The following is a 22,291-nucleotide window of genomic DNA, read 5'->3' on the forward strand; positions in this document are numbered from 1 at the left end:
AGAGAAGAAAAACAACACATAAGAACTTTGATTTTTCTTGTTTATCATCGAATGCGAATGAATATAATCACTTACAAACTATAATTAGAAGAACTAATTAAACATCTTTCTCTATTTATTCATGAATCCTGCTATATAAGGATTTGTTTTTTTCGAACCTGCCACACCATACCAAAGCAAAAAATATATGAATAATTAAAGAAAACAGTAAGCAAAGTATAGCATGCAATTCCCATAATGAAGAAACTAACTTGTAACCTATTTTGAGCAAAAGAAATAAACCATTACTAATGCATTAACATAGTATAGGTAAGCTATAAAAACTAATCTGTTACAACCAATGTAAATTCGTTCATGCGTGGATATAGACTCTTGAGAAGAAGGCACAAGCTGTACCCATCAGCAATTTGGAAAAATAAGCATAATAATCAGTTACAATTAGAAAATTTCTAGATGATGTTAAGATTTTCTTAACATCAGTATAAGACAATTTTATTTCTTTAGGAAGTTCAGTTCTCTGTTATCTTCAGAAGTCTAATCTATATTCTAAAGCCTAGTCTCGTTGGTGATTATTTCAAAAGAGTACTCTCTAAATATGTTTGATCTTCAAGTTATCCTTTCTCTGTAGTTGAATTTTATCTTCCACATCTTCGTTCACTACAAAAAAAAACAGGAGGATGTAAGAGATATTATAAATGAGCAGTTACTACAAAATTTAAAGCAAGAGAAAACGAAAAAGATCGAAGCAGCAGTTACGACGAAAATCAAGCAGGGAAAGACAAAGAGAATCAGTCAAGTAACATAAAAAATTCAAAATGATTGGTTGATTTTAGTCATGTACATGTGCCACTCTCTCCATTGCTGATGTGGCACAAAGATGGAGAGAGTTAGCCAACTTTCATAGTATAGATTTAGCATCAATATGCAATCGCACAACTAAAATCAACAAAATATACGCGATCCAAAACAATGACTCCTCTTTGCTTATAGGTGAAATTATGAAACAAAAGGAGTATAATTCAGGAGACAGTAATAGGTGAAAATTAGGATCACTAATCCATACTTTATGAATGGGAATGCCTACGTTCGGGAGTCTATTAACATTTAGCATCCATATGCCATCACACAACTACTACAAGGATCAACATTAAGAATAACAACTAAAATATACGAGATCCAAATGGTAGAATTCAAAAGTAAATTTGGACTTCACTCATCAGTTCTCACAAGAGTTTTTGTTTTACAAACCATTGAAGACAGAGCTTTACAAAAAACTATTATAACCTCTTTCTCTACTCTACATTGTCCTCTTCAACAAAACAACGACTCCTCTTTTGTGTGTGTTTTCAAATGATCTTATTCCTAGCGTCTTCGAGCTTCTTGAGAATCTCCGCAGGTGTTCTATCCAACTCGTCTGCTATTTTCCTCTGCAAGTCCATTGGAAGTGTCGGGAACTGCTCACAGAGATCTCCATCTATCACGTCCTGTTAAACATAAAAGATGCAAAAAGTGTCAATTCAAAAACAAGGCTTTTTATTTGGAGAGGAGAAAAAGAGCAATGGTTTTTTTGGTTCATACCTTGACCGGAAAATACGCAGATCTGTAAGCCATGTGGTCTCTCCCGCAGAGAGGAGGATACTCCTGCCTCATGTGCATCTCTAGATGAGAGAAGAAATCGACATCATCACGGGATGTGAATGCATGTAATGCCCCTATGCCACCCATCACTGTTCCATACATTATGGATTCCGATCCACCTGGGATCATCGAAGCTTTCTGCAAGCACGTCACAACGTCCCCAACATGGAACTGTACTATCTCGTCCACTTTGTTCGGTGCTCCGTTCAGCTTTCCTTGCTCCCACTTGATCTTCCCGCCTGTCGGGTCTTCTTCTATCTCCTCCGACACATCCTGCGGCAACCTCACAAAATACACATTCCCAAACTTATCTGCCCCTGCCATGGTATCGAAATCCACATGGTGCGATGCTGTCAGCCACCTCGGGACGCAGTCATCTGCAAATATGTATAGCTGATTCTCATCGCGCCTGTACTTGCAGTAATGGAAAGACTGCAACAAAAAAAATTGATAGGTCAGATGAGATAATTTACCAATAAGAAGCGCACAACAACAACAATGAGTAAAACATGAAAACAGGATCTAGCACTCACCTCCTGAATGTCACCAACGTATATTCGATCACGGTAAGTTTGGATAGAGATAATGGTGTTTGGAAAGAGCTTGTTTTCACATTTCCTAAGCAGTCTCTTTTTGCCCAAATCATACAATCTGAGGACAGGTCCGATCCCTGCCAGCAGTCTTCCTTGGAACTGGCACAGAGCAAGAGGAACACCTTCTACTTGCGTCTTATGAAGAAGCTCAAGAGATTTCCCATCCTCCACAAACCTATAAATATGTATGAACCCAGCCACTAGATTCTTTTTGGGCCAGAACTGCATCCCTTTGACCGTACCAACAGCCAACAAAGTACCATACTCTTTATCATGGAAATTCACCGTACAGACACTGTATGCAGCTTCGTTGTCCTGAAGTTCCAGGAGGCAAGTTGTCGTAGCTGTCTTAGGATCAAGAACTCTGATGCAAGAAACCCACTTTTCAGAAACTGCTTTTGGATAACCATACTGCTCATCTGAAACCGGGTCCTCCTTATCTTCATCATCCGCACCATTCTCCATCTGATCTGCATTGCCATTTTCTCCCACTCCACCAGCCTCGAAGCACTCCTTTCTTGCAGCTTCACGCTCTTCTGCGGTGAATGCTCCCTGGTCACTCTCGATAATAACCAACAACTTCCGCTTGGGTTGGACAACAAACTTTCTAGGCGTGTACCTCAGAGGGACCACTGTTTCGTTGAACGTTTCACCAAGACGATCGATCATAAAAATTCTCAGAGCATCTCCAGCGACAGAGACTACACCTTCAGCGCACTGATCAGATGAAAAGGGGGCAGCAAATTCCAAAGTCTCGTAAGAAAGAGGCGTCAAGTGGAAGTGTCCCCGATGAATATAACCAAGCCAAGGTCGGCTAGACAAACACAGCATTGCAGACCGACCTCTCACAGAAATGGAGAATAACTTGGGAGGCTTCAGTCCCAAGAACCTGGAACGAGAATCCGAAAGCTGACCAGTCACCATATCCACCACCGTTCTGAATAGAACACCATTCTGCAGACCAGAATTAAGGAAGAGATTTGCCGGGTGATCAGCACCATCATCTCCACCAATCGATGCCTGAACTTCGAGGAATAGCAGAGACTCCGGAGCTGAAGAGACACTTTGCACGCTGAGAATCTGCAGACAGTCGTCAGGATCCAAAGATAGAATGCGCACAGTATTATCATAGGATCCCACCGCAAGAAAGCGAGACCTTTGTCTTCCTTCAGGAACAGGCGCAATGTCCAGGCAAGCCACATCACCAGACATCTCATGTTTCTCCACCTCCATCAGCTGACCCGTCATATCTGCCTCAAAGTATATAAGCTCTCCCCCACTCAATGCAATGACAACTTGAAGCCGATTATACCCAACTTTAACAATTGACCTCTTGCCAGGAGTTCTCCATTCGTTAATACGTCCATCTTCCCTTATGTGGCGGATACCATTGGGATGGACTTGCATGAGAGAATCATCGCCGATCAGAGAGACAGCCAGGGACGGGGTAGTATCAAGAAACCCACTGTCGTTAACTTCTTCAACTGTTTCACCAATCGAAAGTACAAGAGTAGCATTGGTGAAAGAGACAACGATATATGCATCAAACTCATCGCTCACATTCTTTTTCACCGTCCACACAGCACTTGGCTGACCTGGAAGCTGAGAGACAGCCATCTCAGTGATGGCCAAACCAGGTCTCAGTATCCTTAGAGTGGAGCGTGGACCTCTCCCACAAAGTGAAAAGATCTGAGGCGTTTCTTCTTCAAAAAGATTTAGGACTTTCATGTCCATGAGTGGCATCAGACTCTGGACTTGGTCAATGCTAACAAGGTTCTTAAGTCGTCTAGGTTGAAAAAAGACGGGCTGAAAACCATCTTCAATCTCCATCAGATTAGAGGATGAAGACTCTACATCAGGTTCCTCCCCTATGGCCTGAAACTGATACAAACCATGGTTTCCAAATTCCGAAGCAGAGAAAAGGAAACCCAGCTTCAAAACACAAATCGAAGCAGCGACAGGAATGGTGTCGAAATATTTTATCTTCAACTCGGAGACATTATCCCCATTGTGATCCAGAGTAACCTTAAAAACGTCGCCATACTCGGTCTGAATTAAAAAGAAGAACATTGTCTTCTGCTTGTGCACGGCTGCAGAAACAACCAAAACTCCTCGTTCAGCAGGCAAATCAGCTCGTCTAGGTATCAAGGCTCTCACCTCTGGATGACCCTGATTCTTGTAAATAACAAAATTCTCGGCGCAAACCAGAACTCCACTCGGCCCATCAGCTCCTCCAGGAACAGTAACAAGCATATTGGCACCATTGTCAACTGGTTCAGACCACTTTCTAGAGACATGGTTGAGCCCCAAATCGAGCTCATAGAAAGTCAAATGCTTCTGAGCCTCACTAGCGGCTTGGCCAGTAGGATCCTGATCTGCCTCGGAGTAATCAAGCTCAATGGCTGCAAAAATCGGGTTATCGAAGCCGCAGTCCACACCGCAGACAGAATAGCAAATAGTATGAGACTTGTGAGCTTCCAAAGGAGAAGAAATGGTTAACCTAGCAGTAGTATCTCTGTTCAAAACATAAACCAGTTTCTGCTTCTCACAAGCTCCAATCATAACAGCTCTTCCTTTGGGATCAACAGCCAAGTACTGGCCAGGCACAATTCTTCTGCAACCCGACTTTCCAAAGGTCTCCTGATGAACTTTATCGAACACATTCTTCTCCTTGTTGTACTCAAGTATCACTATCCTACCCGAATCTGACCCAACCACTAGATAATCCTTCTGCGCACCGGTCAACCTAAACTGAGCTAAGGATCTAATTGCACCGAATACTTCCACAGAGTGTATCGTTTGGATCTTACCGTTCTCGTCTGGGCGGAGAAGATCCAGAATCTTGCCACGCGCTACCGCAATCTCCTGCGTCTTCCCACCGGAGAAGTTCCCGTTGATTGCGCAGGTGATTCCCGTCGCCTGCTGCAGTGTAAGACTGTACAGATACATTCTCTCTCAACCTCGACCAACCCTACAATACAACCACCACCGAACCTGCTAGGGTTTAGTAGAATCCAGGAAACTGTAACAACTTCAGGATGGTTTTGCTTCCGAGTTCAGATGAACTCCTAGACCGTTTACGACTTTGGATTTGGCAAATTATGGTGAAGAAAGGAAACAATAAACCCTAGAGCTCAGCTAATTATGAATTACCGCCATAGCTCCAAGCTCGACGAGGGGAGTGGTGGTTCCTGCTCGGCGGAGGTTCAGCCATGGGCCTTAATTCAGGATGTAACAACATTGGCCCAATATTGGCCCAATATTCTATTATAAGTTGTGATTTAGGATAATTATGTGACCGGTAAAATCATAAAGAACTGCATTAATCGTTTTAACAAGGCACCAAAAAACTAAAAAGTGTATGAACTGAACCAAAATCCAAAACTATAAAAGTCAGACTGCAACAAAAAAAAAAAATTCCAAATGAACAATGATATAGTTTAGCAAGATAACATAATTTTAGAACAAACAATGCATAAATTGTCTTTATGTATAGGAAGATATGAATACGATCTCTTACAATTCATTTTTTTTTTCTTTTAAAACGATCTCTTTTAATTTCTAGAGGGAAATAGAAAGAAGCAAAATAGGTCAAAGAAATCAACAAGGCCAGATCAAACAAGAGGAGTAAGTAGCATATATTAATATTGATAAAACCTATAAGGTTTAGTTAAATCCATTACTCAGCTAGAGTTTAAGAAAGCAATGACAAAAACAACAACAACTCCACTCTTATCAAGTTATCATCCTCCAAGCTTCCTATATAAACAAAACCATTAGGCCTCAGAAAATAAACACAAAACCTAAAACCAAAGCATAAGAGAAAGAACGATGGCCAAAGCTCTTAGCCTAACAATCTTTCTCTTTCTCTTGATAGCTTCCATTGTCCAATCCGCTCGACTTCTCGATGAGTTTCAAACTCAGCCACAACTAGTCCCCGGCACCCAAATCCCCCCGGTACCGGAAGAGGAGGAGGATGATAGTTCACCAGCCGTAACAACAACTCCAACAACAACAACAACACAAAATCCAATACCAATTCCTCTACCAGGACCTGTCACTGGAGGACACGAGCCAATCCTCGAGTTCTTTATGCATGACGTGCTAGGCGGGTCACACCCATCAGCACGTGTGGTTACGGGAATAGTAGCACAAACAGAGGTGAATGGTATACCGTTTTCTAAATCCAGCAACAACATTTTCCCAGTAGATAACGCAGTGCCGCTTGTGAACGCAAACAACATCAACAATTTAATCAACCCAAACACAGCTCCACTCCTCACAGGACTTAGTGGCTCGCAAGCCAACACCGTCATCCAAAACAGTAACGGTAACTCCCAAGGAGCACTTAGCTCCAACAACCTTCCCTTTGTAACCACGGGTCAGCTCCCTCCAGCAGCTGCCCTCCAACAGCTCATGTTTGGCACTATTACCGTGGTTGACGATGAGCTCACTGAGGGCCATGAACTAGGCTCTGCAATCATTGGCAGAGCTCAAGGGTTTTACCTGGCTACCTCTTTGGACGGAACTAGCCAGACACTTTCCTTAACCGTGTTGCTCCACGAAGAGCATGATCATCATGACACCCTTGATGATGCCATCAGCTTCTTCGGGGTTCACCGAACTGCTTCTCATGCCTCGCATATTGCTGTTGTGGGTGGGACTGGAAGATTCGAGCATGCTAAAGGGTACGCTGTCGTGGAGACTCTGCACAACCAGGAAGACCAACATGTCACTGATGGTCATGATACCATTCTACATTTCAGCGTCTATCTTACATATTACAAAGCTTGAAGAGTAATGGCATTTGTTGTAAAAATATCTCTGTTTTATTTGTATGTTCTTGTTTACTAGTTTCATGTGTGGCTTTTATTGTGTTGTGCACGCTTAATGTATAAAAAATGGTTGAATGAGAATCTTTAATATGTCTTTTTACATGCAAAACTCTTTAGTTTTTTTTTGGTAAATACTTAAATTTGTGCATTAATTCTTAAAAATAGTTGTCTGTCTCTAAACACACAAAACGCTTGTGTAAACACTATTATCTTCTGACTTAAATCCCAAAATCAAGAGCTCAAGTTAGATGATCAAATTTAGTTAAGAGTTTTGGATGTCGTTAACAAATCCACATATAGCCTTGTTGATGAAATTTGGAGCATGACTTCTTAGATATTTTTGAGGTTAATTACAAATGTGTTGAAAACATTGCCATTCCTTCGTTATTGTTGGTAATCGTAAGATCATTTGCACCGTCGATTATCACACAGTTGTTCATTCAATAAAAAGAAATAAATCTATACTATGAAAGTTGGTCAACTCTCTCCAAACTTCTGCCACATCAGCAATAGAGAGAGTGCCACAGTCCATGACTAAAATCAACAAATCATTTTGAATTATTTATGTTACTTGACTGATTATCTTCGTTTTCCCTTGATTGATTTCATAGTAACTGCTACTTTGACCCTTTTCGTCTTCCCTTACTTTGATTTTTGTAGTAACTGATCTTTTATAATATCTCTCACATCCTGTTGTTTTTTTTTGTAATGAACTAATAGGATGTGGAAGATGAAGGTCTGAAGATCAAGAATATTCAGAGAGTACTCCTTTGAAGTAATCACCAACGAGACTTGGCTTTAGAATATAGATTAGAATGCTGAAGATAACAGAGGACTGAACTTCCTAAAGAAAGAAAATTATCTTATAATGATGTTAAGACAATCTTAACATCATCTAGAAATTATCTAATTGGAAATGATAGTATGCTTATTGTTCCAAATAGCTGACGGGTACAGCTTGTGGCTTTTTAGGCTTCTCAATAATCTATATCTATGCATGAACAAATTTATATTGGTTGTAACTGGTTATTTTTTGTAGGTTACCTATACTATGTTAATGCATTATTAATGGTTTATTTCTTTTGCTTAAAATAGATTACAAGTTAGTTTCTTCATTATGGGAATTGCATGCTATGTTTTGCTTACTATTTTCTTTAATTATTCATATATTTCTTGCTTTGGGACGGTGTAGCAGGTTCGAAAAAAAAAAACAAATCCTTATATGGCAGGAGTCGTGAATATATAGAGAAAAATGTTTAATTAGTTCTTCTAATAATAGTTTGTAAGTGATTATATCATTCTCATTCGATAACAAACAAGAAAAATTAAAATTCTCTCTTAAGTTTACATTGTTGTGTTGTTTTCCTTCTCTGTAAACCTCTTTTATATCACTCTATCTGCTAAACTATACACATGATTGCAAGTTCATTCTCAATATGGTGAACCTTAAGGATTTTATCTTCGAGTGGTGTTGTTTCTAAATTTTTATTTTATGTATCTAGGACTGGTATGTGTGTTATTAAATGTAATATTACTATAGAATAGAAGAAACTGGTCATTTTGTGTTTAATTCTTAAGAGGTATAATAGATTAAGAGATTTGAGAATTGGCCAAATTTTCTACAGTTTTTTCCTTACTGCTACAATGTCAGAGAAAAAGAAGATTCAATCATGTGTGGTGTCTACTCCAAATTTTCAGTCACATGATATTGATCACCATGGTTTGTACTTTCGTTTTTGACTACTCAATACACGATCTGATATTGATAATGAAAATGTAATTATTCATATCGCCAAAAGATAACCCGCGCAGTATGCGAGTACTCATCTAGTAATAATAAAAGAAAAGAGAAAGTGAGAAAAATAAAAAAAGAGGTGAGAAAGAATTCTTAATTGAGGATCTATAGAACCGTTTCTCGACAGATTGTCACATAGCTAATAGTTGATTTTTCTGATTTAATCTTTAAATAAATAATTATATTACATTAAAATTATTAAAATAATATATATTGAACAACTTATCTCATTTTTAACGTCGGACAGCATGTCCAACAAACGTTTCTATATGATATGTTTTTATTAAAAAAATAATAAAATGAAGAGAGAGAAGAGGAAAAGAGAAGATACTTTTTTCTGTTGAACAACGGGAGAAACGTTTCTAAGACAAAAAATGACAAGCGTTACTAATTTATTGGTGAATTAATTGGAAGAAAAACAAAAATTTTAAACAAACATCAACGTTTCTCGCCGCTGGAAAAGCTCTAAAAATCTATAATGATATATATTATTTTAATAAGTTATTATCTTAAAATTTATAATAAATCATATACGAATATTGTAACAGAATACAAATAGACGTGTCAAAACTCCATTTCCTTAACGAGTATTCAATTTGGGTTTTGTAAGCCTATACATCATATCAATTAACGCAAGAGTTATCCTTTTAAGAAGTTTTCATTTACAAATATGTGGTGGATTAATTACTTACCAAAAAAATAAAACAAATTTCAAAGGAGTTTTAGTCTTTTAGACATGTGGCTTTTGGGCTAGCAAGTAACACGTGTTATAGTCTTCTGATTTGAGTTTCAGTTTCCTTATTCGTGTCATGTTTAGTGACAGTTTTCTTATGTTAAGTTTCTGTAACTTTGACCCCCCCAAAAAAAAATTGTGCACAAGGTAACATTGTCCAAGTGAGGGGTTGATCAGGCGTTCTAACAAGTTTTGACGCCAGGTGTATTCGGAGATTAATTGGAAATTACTCAAGACGTTTTTGAGTTTTTTCTTTGTGTTAATGAAAACTACTTGAGACCTTTTCAATTTCTATTCAAAAACAGAAGGAAAAAAATATTCGATTGGGTTTCTCACCTAACTCTGAACTTATGGTGGTTTTGGTCACGTAGATGCCTAAACTTGCAAGCATATTGGGATGGGAACCATGATGATAATTATTTTCCAAGTGTTATAGACTTTTAAGGTGACCAAGAGGTCCAAGACCATCAAGAAATAGTTTATGTGACTATATATATATACACACACACATGATACATTCAATTAAATCGCCACACGATCTATCGATGTATGAGCGTCAGTTTTATTATATTTAATAATTATACAAAGGCAATATTATATGGACCACGTACGTATAACGTACCAAAAGGAGTGTCATCACTCCATTTTTTTTGCTGTCTTTCTTGTTGGACCGATGCGAAGAGAGGAAAAAACGATTTAATTTTACACATAAACATGCATGCGTCAGGGATAAATCGTTTTCATGAGATTCATATATAAACTATAAGGTTTTTTTGAAATCTAACGATTGAACATCGCGATCAGTCGTCGGATTCTTTAGATGAATCCGAGATAATCTTCTGGATCATCTGGTTTGTCTCTTCCTCCGACATTTGCTCTTGTTTGCTTTGCCTCTCTTCATACGCCTTGAAGAACTCCTTGTTCTCTTTCTCCAGCTCCTTCCACACTGTAATTTTTTTTGGTATCCAATTAATTATGATAACAAAAATGAAAACAGATCTAGAGTTCGATTAGTACATAAAATTTATCCTATTATGTAACAAGGAAGATTTAGATTTTTTTTAAAGAAAAAAAAAAGTATTATAGCCTCCGTGTATTCAAAGCAGTGCACATGATCGTTAGATCATGCATGAACACTTATATGAATAGAAAAAAAATCCAAGATCCATCGATCACGGAAGATCATGTGTAGGTACCTACATGTCGCAAGATCAAATTCCTAATTATGGTATAATAATACAATGATATGTCCACAGTTTATAATCCTGTTAGAGAGTACATAGGTGTATCATCTGTGTACATAAGGATTATAGAAAGATAAATATAAAAAAGTGGAGAGAGAAAGGAAAACCCGTAGAGGTGATGACAGGAGTGATGTTTGCATGCTTAGAGAGAGCTTCCACACATTCTTCTTTGCTCATATGGAAGATCAAACATTTCTCTATCATGTGCTGCACCTATACATATATACATACACACATCCAAAACAAATTGAGGTATACACATACGTTATAGAGACAAATATATATAATCACTCATCGAAACAAGGGAGTAGTACTACTACAAAAGGTTCTTGAATCACATATAATATTACCATGTGAATGTAAGAAGCAGAAGAAGAATTAGCCATTGTTAATGGAAACCCTAGCTAGAATTAACACCAAAACTCAAAAGAGCCTTCTCTAAAAGCCACTTGTGGAGATAAAGACAGCCATATATAGAAGAAGATCACGCAAAAAGGATGAAGAAGGAGACAAAAGGAGTGAATAGTTGAAAGATGATGTGCATGCATGGGGCCAGAAGCCCCACGTGGGAGATTGATCTTAATTGGCTGAGAAAGGATTAGAGGAGATTTGTAAAATCACTCTTTCTCTCTTCTCCCTTCGTTTTTTTCATTTCCATCCCACGCATCATCCACGTGATCCATGGCCCCCCTCTCTCTACATTTTCTGCAAAAAAACACTTAGTCGTGTTTTTAATTTCCATAATCTTCTAGAAATATATACGTTTCTGGTGTTAATAATTAATTTTATATAAGAAAATGAGCTTTAGAACTTCTCCGGCGGACGTACCTATATGAAACGTTTTTATTAAAAAAATAATAAAATGAAGAGAGAAGAAGAAAAGTGGAGATGCGTTTCCCTGTTGAGTAATGGGAGAAACGATTCTGAGACAACAAACTACATGTGTCACTAATTTGTTAATGAATTTATTTTAAAAAAGTTTATAAAAAATCTTTAATAATTATTTTTTAGCAATCATCAACGTTTTTCACCGCTGGAGAAAGTCTTAGCATGATTACATGAAAATAAGTAATTAAAGAATACGAAATCATAAAGGAGCTAGTGCAAAATAAACAAATGACGTTTCGAGAGCAATTGTAAATTTGTAATTAACCGACTTCTTCCTAGAATGTATTGTGGAATATAAAACTTTAAAATGTTTAAGGTTTTCATCAAGAACAAAGAAAAATAAAAATAACTGTTGTAAGATATCAATTATTGGTACATATAAGCGGAAAACATCACATATAAGTTATAACATCAACAAAAACATTACATCAGGCGTTAGCTACAATACACTATGATTAACTTAAGTTGCTCTTTGGTAATTCGATCATTTTTCTTTTGGAATTTGATTACTTTTTAATAACACCAACAAAGTTGTTATGATTTGAAGCAAGAAAGATTCGATTTGAGTATGCGAATCACTCTCTCTCAACCTGGATCAAAATCTAAACGAATAACGAACAAAGAACACAAGACGCGAGTTTGTTAACCCAGTTCAGCAATTCACTATCAGAGCAAGATGAACACAGCAAAAACTTGAGCTTACAACAATGGTGTTTTCTCTCTCTAAGTCTCTCTTTCTTGAAACAAACTCAGGAAGATACAAGAATGAAGAAGCTTAGAAAAATAATAAACACAACGTTTCGATATAACAGCAAACCCTCCACTGCAGTTAGAAGTTTTGCGTTTTGGCTCATTCTTTCTGTTTTAGTCACATGCCTCCAAAACCGGAGATAACCACCCAATCCAACCCTTCTTGATTTCGGTTAAGACAAACCAAGACCAAACCTGGAATTGAATCAGAAACCTTCAACACTCCACCTTGATTCGATTTCTCTCTTGCTCAGTGAAATTTGCACTTACTTGGATTTAACCTTCGGCCGAGACGATATTACATCTCACCTGAGCAACTTTAGAAAATCTAAAGCTACCTTGAACTTCTGCACAGGAATGCCTTTTGTAAGCATGTCCGCAGGATTCACTGAAGTGTGAATCTTCTGAACAACAACCTCTCCAGATTCAATGACGTCCCTGATGAAGTTGTACTTTATCGCAATATGCTTGGTCCTCTCGTGAAAAGTAGTATTCTACGACAAACATATCGCAGACTGTGAATCACTCCAAACTGTGACATTCTCTTGGCTATAACTCATATCTTTAAGCAATCCTCTAAGCTACAGAGCTTCTTTCACAGCCTCTGTTAATGCCATATACTCAGCTTCAGTTGTTGAAAATGCAACAACAGGCTGCAAACATGACTTCCAACTTACAGTATTTCCTCCAACTGTAAACACGTAACCACTGGTCGACCTTCTTCTAACAAGGTCTGCTGCGTAATCTGAATCACTGAAACCTTCTATCTTTAGACCATTTCCTTTAGTAAATGTCAAATTCAAATCACTAGCTCCTCTTAGATATCTCAGTAACCACTTCACAGCCTCCCAGTGCACATAACCAGGTTTACTCATAAACCTACTCACCAAACCAACAACATGCGCTATATCAGGTCTAGTGCCTACCATTGCATACATTACATTTCCAACCGCACTAGCATATGGAGTTTTATCAAGATTGACACACTCACTTTCATTCTTAACAGCTTTCAATTTGAGATGTGTCCCAATCGGAGTCTCCACAACATGAGCTTTACTCATATTAAACATTTCTAACACCTTCTCCAAATAACCAGACTGAGATAAAGTCAGAGTGCCTTCTTTCCTGTTTCGAGCAATATCAATCCCCAGAATTCTACTTGTTGCACCCATATCCTTCATCTCAAACTCCCTACTTAAACCTTCCTTGAGTTTATTTATCTCAGTTATACTCTTAGCAGCAAGCAACATGTCGTCCACATATAACAACAAGTAGACAAGTTCTTCAGGACATACCTCTTTAACATAGACACACTGATCATGTTCACTCCTGTTGAACTCTTGCTTGATCATAAAGGCATTAAACTTTTTTTTCGACTGTCGAGGTGCCTGCTTAAGTCCGTATAACGATTTCTTCAACAAACAGGTCTTTACCTGGATTCTCCTCATAACCCTCAGGTTGTTCCATATACAACGGTTTATCAGGCTCTCCATGAAGGAAAGCCATTTTAACGTCCATCTGTTCGAGCTCAAGGTCGTCTTTAACAACCAATGACATTAGGGTTCTGATGGATATGTGTTTCACCACTGGTGCAAACACTTCCTGATAGTCTATTCCTTCTTTTTGTGTAAAGCCTCTTGCTACTAAGCTAGCTTTATATCTCTCAGGTTCTACACCAGGAATGCCAGGCTTCTTCTTGTAAAGCCATCTACAATCAATAACCTTTTCATTTTCAGGTCTATCCACAACTTCCCAAGTCCCATTTTTCTTCAAGGAACTCATCTCATTAGACATTCCAGCATCCCACTCCTTACTGAACTTATCTGTGATAGCCTCATGATAACATTGAGGATCTTCACAAACCACCTCTTCTGCAGTCATTAATGCAAAAGCAAACTGTGAATAATCTGAGAACTTGGCAGGAGCTTTAATCTCTCTTCGTACTCTGTATCTTGCCAACTGATAATGCTTTAAGCTTGCAACAGATGCAGGTGCTTCTTCCTCAGGCTCGAAGTACTCTGTTTCTGAGTCACTCACTTCATCTATATTAGCTCCACCTGAATTTGAACTTTCTCCTCATTCCAACCCTAGTTTACCAAACTCAAGTAACACCTTATCACCTTTAACCTCAGTTGACTTATCATCTTGGACTTTACCTGCTAACTCCTTGTACATCAATTCTTCGTGAAATAGTACATTCCAACTGACCACACATTTCTTCTCCTCAAGTAACCAAACTTTATAACCCTTTGTACCCTGAGGATAACCTAGAAATATTCCTTTTAAAGCTCTCGGTTTCAGCTTCCCTTGATCTTGATGCACATAAGCGACTGACCCAAACCTCCTAAGATGCTTGTAACCAGGTTTCCTATTCAACCACAATTCCTCAGGTACATTGTGATCTACTGCTGATGCTGGTGATCGGGTGATAAGATATACAGCAGTAGATGCTGCTTCAGCCCAAAAAATCTCTTCTAGACCAGATTCATTCAGCAAACATCTAACATTTTCCATGAGGGTCCTGTTCATTCTTTCAGCTACTCCATTCTGTTCTGGGGTGTAAGTGCAAGTCCTATGCCTTTCAATACCGTTCTTCTTACAAAACTCATCAAACTTAGAGTTGCAGAACTCTAAACCATTATCTGTTCTAAGAACTTTCACCTTCTTCCCAACTTGATTCTTGACTAGCTCCTTCCACTCACAAAACCGATCAAAGGTCTCATCCTTAGTCTTAAGAAACATAAGCCATACCTTTCTGGTTTTATCATCTATAATCGACAAGAAGTATTGTTTTCCAGAAAGTGATGGAGTGACATTTGGTGAACCCCATAGATCTGCGTGAACATATCCCAACATATCTTATGTAGTGTGTTTTCCAACATTAAAACTTAGCTTCTTTGATTTCCCCATAACACAATGTTCACAAAATGCCAAATCCTTGATATCCTTCTTCTGTAGTAACCCTTTACCAGTCAATCTCTTCATGTTGCTGAGGCTCATATGACCAAGCCTACTGTGCCACAACACTGTACTGTCTGTCCTGCCTTCTGCATTGCAGTTCTCACTGATAACTGTTTCTCATTCAAGAATGTATAAACCATTACAATTTACCAGACAAAGCCGTTGTGTTATTCTTATAGTATCTCACCTTTCCATCTCCACCTTCATGCTTGTATCCTAGCTTGTCAAGAGTACCAGTAGAGATGGGATTTCTTCTTAGATTCAGAACATATTTAACATTGTTCATGACTTTGATTGAGCCACCATGTGAGTTAATGCGAATAGAACCATGACCCTGTGACTCCACTGAATGATTATCACCAAGCAATATAGTTGTTCCACCATTCTCATCAAAGCTAATGAACCAATCTCTTCTAGATGTCATATGAGACGTGCATCCAGAATCAAGAATCCACAAATCCTTAATCAGCTGATTGTTAACACTCAAAGTTTCTGAGAAAACCAACTTCTCCGTAATCACTCCTGCTTCATTTTGACCTTCATTCTCCATTTTTCTTTTCCTAGCATAACAATCCTTCTTCACGTGTCCAGCCTTCTTACAGAACCAACAGGTGACCTTCGATCTTAAACTTGATCGACTTCTACTCTTACCCGCTGAACCATTCTGCTGACTTCTCTGCTGAGGTCTCCCTCTTTCGGTGGTATACAGTGCAGCATATGTAGATCTTATTGACTCCTTTGACTCCGCCAGATCTTGTTCCAGAGATTTAGCCGATGATACAACATCTTGGACTGACAGACTCTTGTTGTCGTACTTGAGTGTGTGCTTAAGCTGACCGTAGCTTGCTGGCAAAGAATTCAACAACAATATGGCCTGTACTTCCTCTAAAACCTGTATCTCCAAGCTCCCAAGTTCAGCAACAATCTTTAAGAAATCATCAACGTTTTGATCTATCGTCTGAGCATCAACCTTTCTAAACGAATAGAAGTTCAACTGTACATAGATTCGATTTGGTAAAGAAGTTTCCATATACAGTTTATTCAACAACGCCCACATCTCAGCTGTCGTCTCACAATGATTAATCTTTCTAAGTACCTTGTCACCAACATGATTAATGATAATAGTCAAGGCTTGCTGAGATTGATCGATCTTGACTGGATCTGGTACCTCCTTGGTCTGTGACAATGATGAATCTGATGATTCCTCTGGAGAAACCTTCTTCTCTTCATCCTTTGTTACCGGAACAATCTTCGTCAAGAGGGAAATCGGTGAGGATACCTTTTAAACCAAGAACCCCAAGCTGTGTTAATACTCTGATCTTCCATAGCGAGAAATCGCTATCTCCATTGAACACCTTGATCTCAACTCTCGCAGTCGTTGCCATCGATCGATTGAGATTGACGAGCAAACCAAGCTTTGATACCAATTTGTTACGATTTGAAGCAAGAAAGATTCGATTTGAGTATGTGAATCTCACGAATCACTTTCTCTCAACCTGGATCAAAATCTAAACGAATAATGAACAAAGAACACAAGACGCAAGTTTGTTAACCCGGTTCAGCAAGATCGATGTGATCAAGCCTACATCCGGAGCCGAATCAATCCAGCAAATTCACTATTCACTATCAGAGCAAGATGAACACAGCTCAAACTTGAGCTTACAACAATGGTGTTTTCTCTCTCTGAGTCTCTCTCTCGAAACAAACTCATGAAGATACAAGAATGAAGAAGCTTAGAGAAATAAGAAACGCAACATTTCGATATAACAGCAAATCCTCCACTGCAGTTAGAAATTTTGCGTTTTGACTCCATTTTTCTGGTTTAGTCACATGCCTCCAAAACCGGAGATAACCACCCAATCCAATCCTTCTTGATTTCGGTTAAGACAAACCAAGACCAAACCTGAAATTGAATCAGAAACCTTCAACACAAGTTGTCAATCTTTCATAATTACTATTCAAAAGTTTAATCATTTAAATAATTGACTCCTAAAAATATTATCACCATGACATGTGTAGTAAACGTTACAGAAAAAAGAAAAAGAAAAAAAAAAGAAAGAAAAAGAGCAAATGCGATCATTAAGTTTTTTGGGTTGGGTAAGAAGGGGACGCGGGAGATTAAAGTTTTTGATTCTAAACCAATGGGACAATGCCACGTCACGCATAACAATCTACAATAAGATCAAATAATCGCAAATGGTAGAACCAGCAGAGTGACGTGGCGTAAATGGACATGAGAGAGAGAGAGAGAGAGAGAGAGAGAGAGAGAGAGAGAGAGAGAGAGAGAGAGAGAGAGAATCTACAAAGGTTACGTAAAGAACTGAGAGACAAACACATTGAGGAGGAGGGGTGTTTTGTCGAAATCAAAGGTTTCTGAAGCACAAGGATCCGTCAAATTCAGACATTTAATAAAACTATACATATTCCTCATCAATGTGGACCTAGCTAGCTCTCTCAATTTGAGTCCTGAAACAGCAACTATTCCCTCGAATCAAATTAAAACCCTATTCATGACCACTTTCTCTCTCATTCCCCTCTCCTCGTCAACAAGATTACAAGCAAAGACGCCTATTCTTTCTCATCCACTTATTCATATACCCTAAGATACCTTCCTTATCCAACCTCTTAAGATCACGTTATCATTTAGATCCGTAGTTACGAGTGTATTTAACTTCTAACGATTTTGAAAATGTTTTGCGTGTTACAAGAAAATAGTTGATGTATTATAACGTATACACAACCGTGTCAAATAGGCCAGTAGTGGTGTTACGTTCATTCTGGATCCAAAAAAAATGTACATAAAATAGAAGTTAAGCGTCTAGTTCGGTCCCAAACTCTCGGACAAACCAAAAATATGATTAAAACAAGAGAAATAAGTAGTAGTTCACAAAGAAAAAGTGAAAAAACTGGATAGCTCAATCGGTGTATATATCAATCATCTAGACATTAAGTCCGGTCCGACTTTGAACACTAGTGATGCATAGAAAAGAACTAACTAATGTATATCGGATTTCACTTTTTTTTTTGTTTTTTCAATAGAGCTTTTACTTCTAAATTAATTAGGGCATCCACTAAAATATGAACTTTCTGTGTTTGTAACTTTTCTATACCAAATAATTAAAGCAAATCATAACCATGTTATTGTTAACTTCTTTCCGTGTTTATGCTTGGCATCTTTATCTCCATGTTATTGTTTCTTTGTTAAATCTGGTTAATATCAAGCTACTATCATAGTTCACCAAAGAGAGCTAAATCTGATTATTCCACGTTTTGGATCACATTTTGTCCAAATTGATAAGCCATCAAGAATAATTGATCCCACTACCCATTTTGAATCTCTATCGTTCGATTGTTCTCAAGAGAATGTACGTAATTTTGGTGGGGTTTCTGATTAAAACTATTTAAGAACTACGAAATATCACTGGAGGACGAGACAGCCGAAAGACGCGACAGTGCAAAAAGAGACAAAGGTGGTGCAGTAGACTCATATTATTATTGCCTTAACTCAAAAAACTTTCAAACCAAAAAGCTCTTCAAAAAGCAAAACCCAAATTTTGTCACAGGGACAAGTGGAGATTCTATTGACCACACCCATCCACTTGATTTTTTTCCTTTTCTCTAAAGCCAAAATTGCTCGATTTATATTCTTTAAAGTCGAGGGGTTAAAGTGTACGATGTGATTGAATTCTGTTGTCCAATGAGATCTTGCCGTGTCAGCATAACGGAATATGTTTGTTGTATCTTTTCCTTTGAGCCAAAACCAAGTGATCAGAGACGTCCTAATGATATTATAGGGGGCATCTAGCTATTGTATTATGAAATTTTAGCTTTTAAGGTGTCTTGTTGTTCTTTGTTTTGTTTGTCTAATAAATTTGTGCTACTACAACTTGGTTGGCCTAATTATATATAGATCACGACTGGAGAAGAAAGATGCGGTACGCTTATTAACCCAATTAATGACATTTTTGGTTTGAATAAGCATGTACTATGTACAACGCTCAAGCTTGGTTAAAAGTACCAAATAAACAAAATTTCACCATGTGTACTATACACAAAAAAGTTGTTCAAGCTACGAATCAAAACCTACAACTTTATCCGGGTCCACTCATATAGTGGATCCAAACTTTAGGCTACAATTCGATGTTTGGATATTTTAGGAAACCCTTATACTATTTTGAATATCTCATTATCTTGGTTGCGTCAACTTAGGATTCCTTATTCATCTAACCTATAAGATCTACTGCAAGATTTGCGAGACACTCTGAAAAAGAGTAACTTTCAACTAATTACCGATCGTATCATGTCATATATGTCTACGTTGGGTATAATTAACACTCCATCTATCGGCTTTATCAAAAAAAAAAAAAAAAAAAAAAACACTCTATCTATCGAACATATATCGGTCTCTGAAGAGTAAGAAAATTTCATGAAGTTCCAAAGACAAATTTTGTTATTTCGTTCACATTGTGCCAAGTCAAGATAGACTCCCCGATGCAAAATTATTGCGACGTTCATATTTGTTTTACAAGAGGATCTAAACATTTTTTATTTGATAGAAAGTCAAATGAAAGAAAAAAAAAAAAACACTATTAGATACAGTGAATAATAATGCATCTTAATGACCATGGACAAAATATTTGGATGTTTCAACACTTCCTAAATTCAACGGAATTATAAGTATTCACACGTTGTTCTTTAACGATGAGATTATCTTTCAAGTTATATATTTTGCCATGTGTATATCTTCCAAATTTTAGTGCTTATAAGAATGGCATACATACACGGTTGGTTAACATATACTTTTGTGTTGCATTCGATTTTTCAAACAATCAAATAGATGTATAGTAGTTGCCTAAAAACTAAACCATTATTTCTTAACTCATATGAATAAGGCGTCGTCGTCATCGTCATCATCATCATCATCATCATCATCATCATCATCATATGAATAAAACGTCGTCGTCATCATAACAATCCCTTTGATTGCTAAATAATTTTACGCTCCTTAATGTTATTTCCCCTATTCTTTCCCCTAAAAATATTAAAACATGGGCTTTTACCTAATAGTCATAGGCCTGCGGGGAAGCCCAATGACTTAGTTTGATTTTAGATTCAGAATTTTTTCTTTTCGGCATCATAATTCATAATGACTTTAATTTTGAAATAATTAAATCGACCAAAATAAACAGATTACTATACAAAAACAAATCAGATTGTACAGAGAGAAGATAACGTATATAAAGATGAGGTTAAGATTTATCCAAAAAGCTTCGATTTTTATTTTGGTTTCTTCATCAAAGCCATGGTGGTTGTCACTCACATTCCAACTTCCTTCCACCAAATCTCTCCTTCCTTCTTCCATCTCCGTCTTCGCAACCACCCCTCCTCGTCCCTTCCCAAACGCGGTGGCGGCGGAGGAGGAGGAGGTGGTTTCGCTTTGTCAATCCGAGCTTACATAGAGAAACCAAACTCATTCTCCACTTTCGCTAACAGAGTCATCGGTTCGCTTCCGGTTGTTGGACTCCTCGCTCGGATTCTCAGCGATGAAGGTGGCGTCGGAAGAGATTTAGTCGATTTCGCTGAGTTTAGGAAACGAGTTGGGAATAAATGTACTCCTGATGATTCTAGAGCTTTCTACGAGTTCCAACAACGAAGAGGCAAAGTAAATTTCTGTTTTTTTTCTTAAAGAGATTGAGCTTAGGATTGTTGTTGTGTACATAAGAGTTTCATTGCCTTTTGTTTGGGTTTAAGTGGCTTGTTGTTTTGTTTGGTGTTAGGCAGGGGAGCCTTTGTATGTGCTTCTGTGTTGTTGGGTTGCTGCAGTAGGTGCAGGTCTTTTGAAATCTGAAGAGATTCTTGAAGGTGTTACTAGAGTTAGCATTTCCAATGATCTCGAGTTTGAAGAACAGAACTTTATTGCTTTGATGACTGAAGCAAGACAGGTTTGTTCTGTTTCTTGTATCTGCTATTACTCTTCTCCAATTGGGTTTTTACTTAAGAGTTGAATCTTGAGAGCAAACTTAGTGAGTTTGATACTTTCCATATAGAAAGGTTGATACTTTGTTGGTTTATATGCAGAGAAGAGCAAAGTTGAACATTGATGCGCCGATTATACCGATGGAACTAAGAGTTGAAAAAGCTCTTGAAGGTATTTATGCTTGTTGCTTCCGTAGAGGACTTATCGAAGAGGAAGATGAGAAGCTACTTCAAGTGATGCTAGTTTCTGTTTTTCCTTCGGTTGACAAGTCTGAGATAGAGAGAATCATTAAAGAGAAAGCCACAAGGGTTGCGGAAGGAGGAGAAGAAGATAATGTCATGGCGAAACGGTTGCCCAAAGAAGCTATTCAAATGCAGATGAAGGATCTTGAGTTCCTTCAACAACAAAACATAGATTCTTAACAATAGAGGTTGAGATGACCCGACCAAACATGTTTTTTTTCTTTCCAGTGCGAATTATTAAAAAAAATTGCAATAACTTTTTAAGTATATTCATGTGTTGATTCTATGTTCATAAATCAAATAGTCCAGTCTCAACAAAATATGCTCAAGAAAGTCCTTTGATGCTTGGATGGGACATAATCTAAGAAGGCAGTACTATATAGGGTTCAAATGATATTGAAAAAACCTAGTGGAAGTGAATCAATCTCACCATCGTGAGCTGCAACTTTAGATGGAGGAAGGCCAATTGGATATGGATCGGACTTCTCCTCTTCCTTGAAGCTCTATAGGCAGGCAAAGCCATGAACAAATAGTTGTTACTGTATAGGCTTCGGATGTGGTTGTTTTCCATGAATATTATCATATATTTGTTGTCATATGCTAAGCTGTAAATCAGCTCCAATAAATTGAAACTA

At 37.8% G+C, this 22,291-nt stretch overlaps 3 protein-coding genes and 1 pseudogene across 4 annotated transcripts; 2 read left to right on the top strand and 2 right to left on the bottom strand.

Annotated features, from left to right (window-relative positions):
* Window positions 1–1,181: 1,181 nt before the first annotated feature.
* LOC104712148 (spliceosome-associated protein 130 A) lies at window positions 1,182–5,473 on the bottom strand. Its single transcript, XM_010428981.3, has 3 exons — window positions 2,172–5,473; window positions 1,579–2,070; window positions 1,182–1,484 (listed from the first exon to the last, which is right to left on the bottom strand). The coding sequence occupies exons 1-3, from the start codon at window positions 5,178–5,180 to the stop codon at window positions 1,347–1,349; spliced, it is 3,639 nt and encodes a 1,212-aa protein (XP_010427283.2). The 5' UTR covers window positions 5,181–5,473; the 3' UTR covers window positions 1,182–1,346.
* Window positions 5,474–6,029: 556 nt separating this feature from the next.
* Window positions 6,030–7,175, top strand: LOC104712149 (dirigent protein 24 pseudogene; annotated as a pseudogene). Its single transcript, XR_015565680.1, has one exon. The product of XR_015565680.1 is annotated as a dirigent protein 24 pseudogene (transcript).
* A 2,936-nt stretch (window positions 7,176–10,111) lies between these two features.
* Window positions 10,112–11,536, bottom strand: LOC104712150 (uncharacterized). The gene is made up of 3 exons (XM_010428983.3): window positions 11,189–11,536; window positions 10,946–11,051; window positions 10,112–10,540 (listed from the first exon to the last, which is right to left on the bottom strand). Exons 1-3 carry the CDS (start codon window positions 11,222–11,224, stop codon window positions 10,395–10,397), a joined length of 288 nt encoding a protein of 95 aa, XP_010427285.1. The 5' UTR covers window positions 11,225–11,536; the 3' UTR covers window positions 10,112–10,394.
* Window positions 11,537–20,606: 9,070 nt separating this feature from the next.
* LOC104712151 (photosystem I assembly factor PSA3, chloroplastic) lies at window positions 20,607–21,976 on the top strand. Its single transcript, XM_010428984.3, has 3 exons — window positions 20,607–21,099; window positions 21,215–21,379; window positions 21,516–21,976. The coding sequence occupies exons 1-3, from the start codon at window positions 20,740–20,742 to the stop codon at window positions 21,834–21,836; spliced, it is 846 nt and encodes a 281-aa protein (XP_010427286.1). The 5' UTR covers window positions 20,607–20,739; the 3' UTR covers window positions 21,837–21,976.
* The last annotated feature ends 315 nt before the right edge of the window (window positions 21,977–22,291 follow it).

The sequence above is a fragment of the Camelina sativa genome, chromosome 9 (assembly GCF_030686135.1).
Source record: "Camelina sativa cultivar CO46 ecotype springtype chromosome 9, ASM3068613v1".
Classification (NCBI taxonomy): Eukaryota; Viridiplantae; Streptophyta; class Magnoliopsida; order Brassicales; family Brassicaceae; genus Camelina; species Camelina sativa.

What these genes read in the sequence shown, in the direction of transcription:
- LOC104712148 (XM_010428981.3), bottom strand. Translation starts at nt 5,180, where the DNA reads ATGTATCTGTACAGTCTTACACTGCAGCAGGCGACGGGAATCACCTGC. An exon ending in ACGTTGGTGACATTCAGGAG is followed by an intron (nt 2,071 to 2,171) that starts GTGAGTGCTAGA and finishes TTTTTGTTGCAG; the next exon opens with TCTTTCCATTACTGCAAGTA. An exon ending in CTGCGTATTTTCCGGTCAAG is followed by an intron (nt 1,485 to 1,578) that starts GTATGAACCAAA and finishes TATGTTTAACAG; the next exon opens with GACGTGATAGATGGAGATCT.
- LOC104712150 (XM_010428983.3), bottom strand. Translation starts at nt 11,224, where the DNA reads ATGGCTAATTCTTCTTCTGCTTCTTACATTCACATG. An exon ending in CTGCTTCTTACATTCACATG is followed by an intron (nt 11,052 to 11,188) that starts GTAATATTATAT and finishes ATATATGTATAG; the next exon opens with GTGCAGCACATGATAGAGAA. An exon ending in TCCTGTCATCACCTCTACGG is followed by an intron (nt 10,541 to 10,945) that starts GTTTTCCTTTCT and finishes AAAAAATTACAG; the next exon opens with TGTGGAAGGAGCTGGAGAAA.
- LOC104712151 (XM_010428984.3), top strand. Translation starts at nt 20,740, where the DNA reads ATGGTGGTTGTCACTCACATTCCAACTTCCTTCCACCAAATCTCTCCT. An exon ending in TCCAACAACGAAGAGGCAAA is followed by an intron (nt 21,100 to 21,214) that starts GTAAATTTCTGT and finishes GTTTGGTGTTAG; the next exon opens with GCAGGGGAGCCTTTGTATGT. An exon ending in TGATGACTGAAGCAAGACAG is followed by an intron (nt 21,380 to 21,515) that starts GTTTGTTCTGTT and finishes GTTTATATGCAG; the next exon opens with AGAAGAGCAAAGTTGAACAT.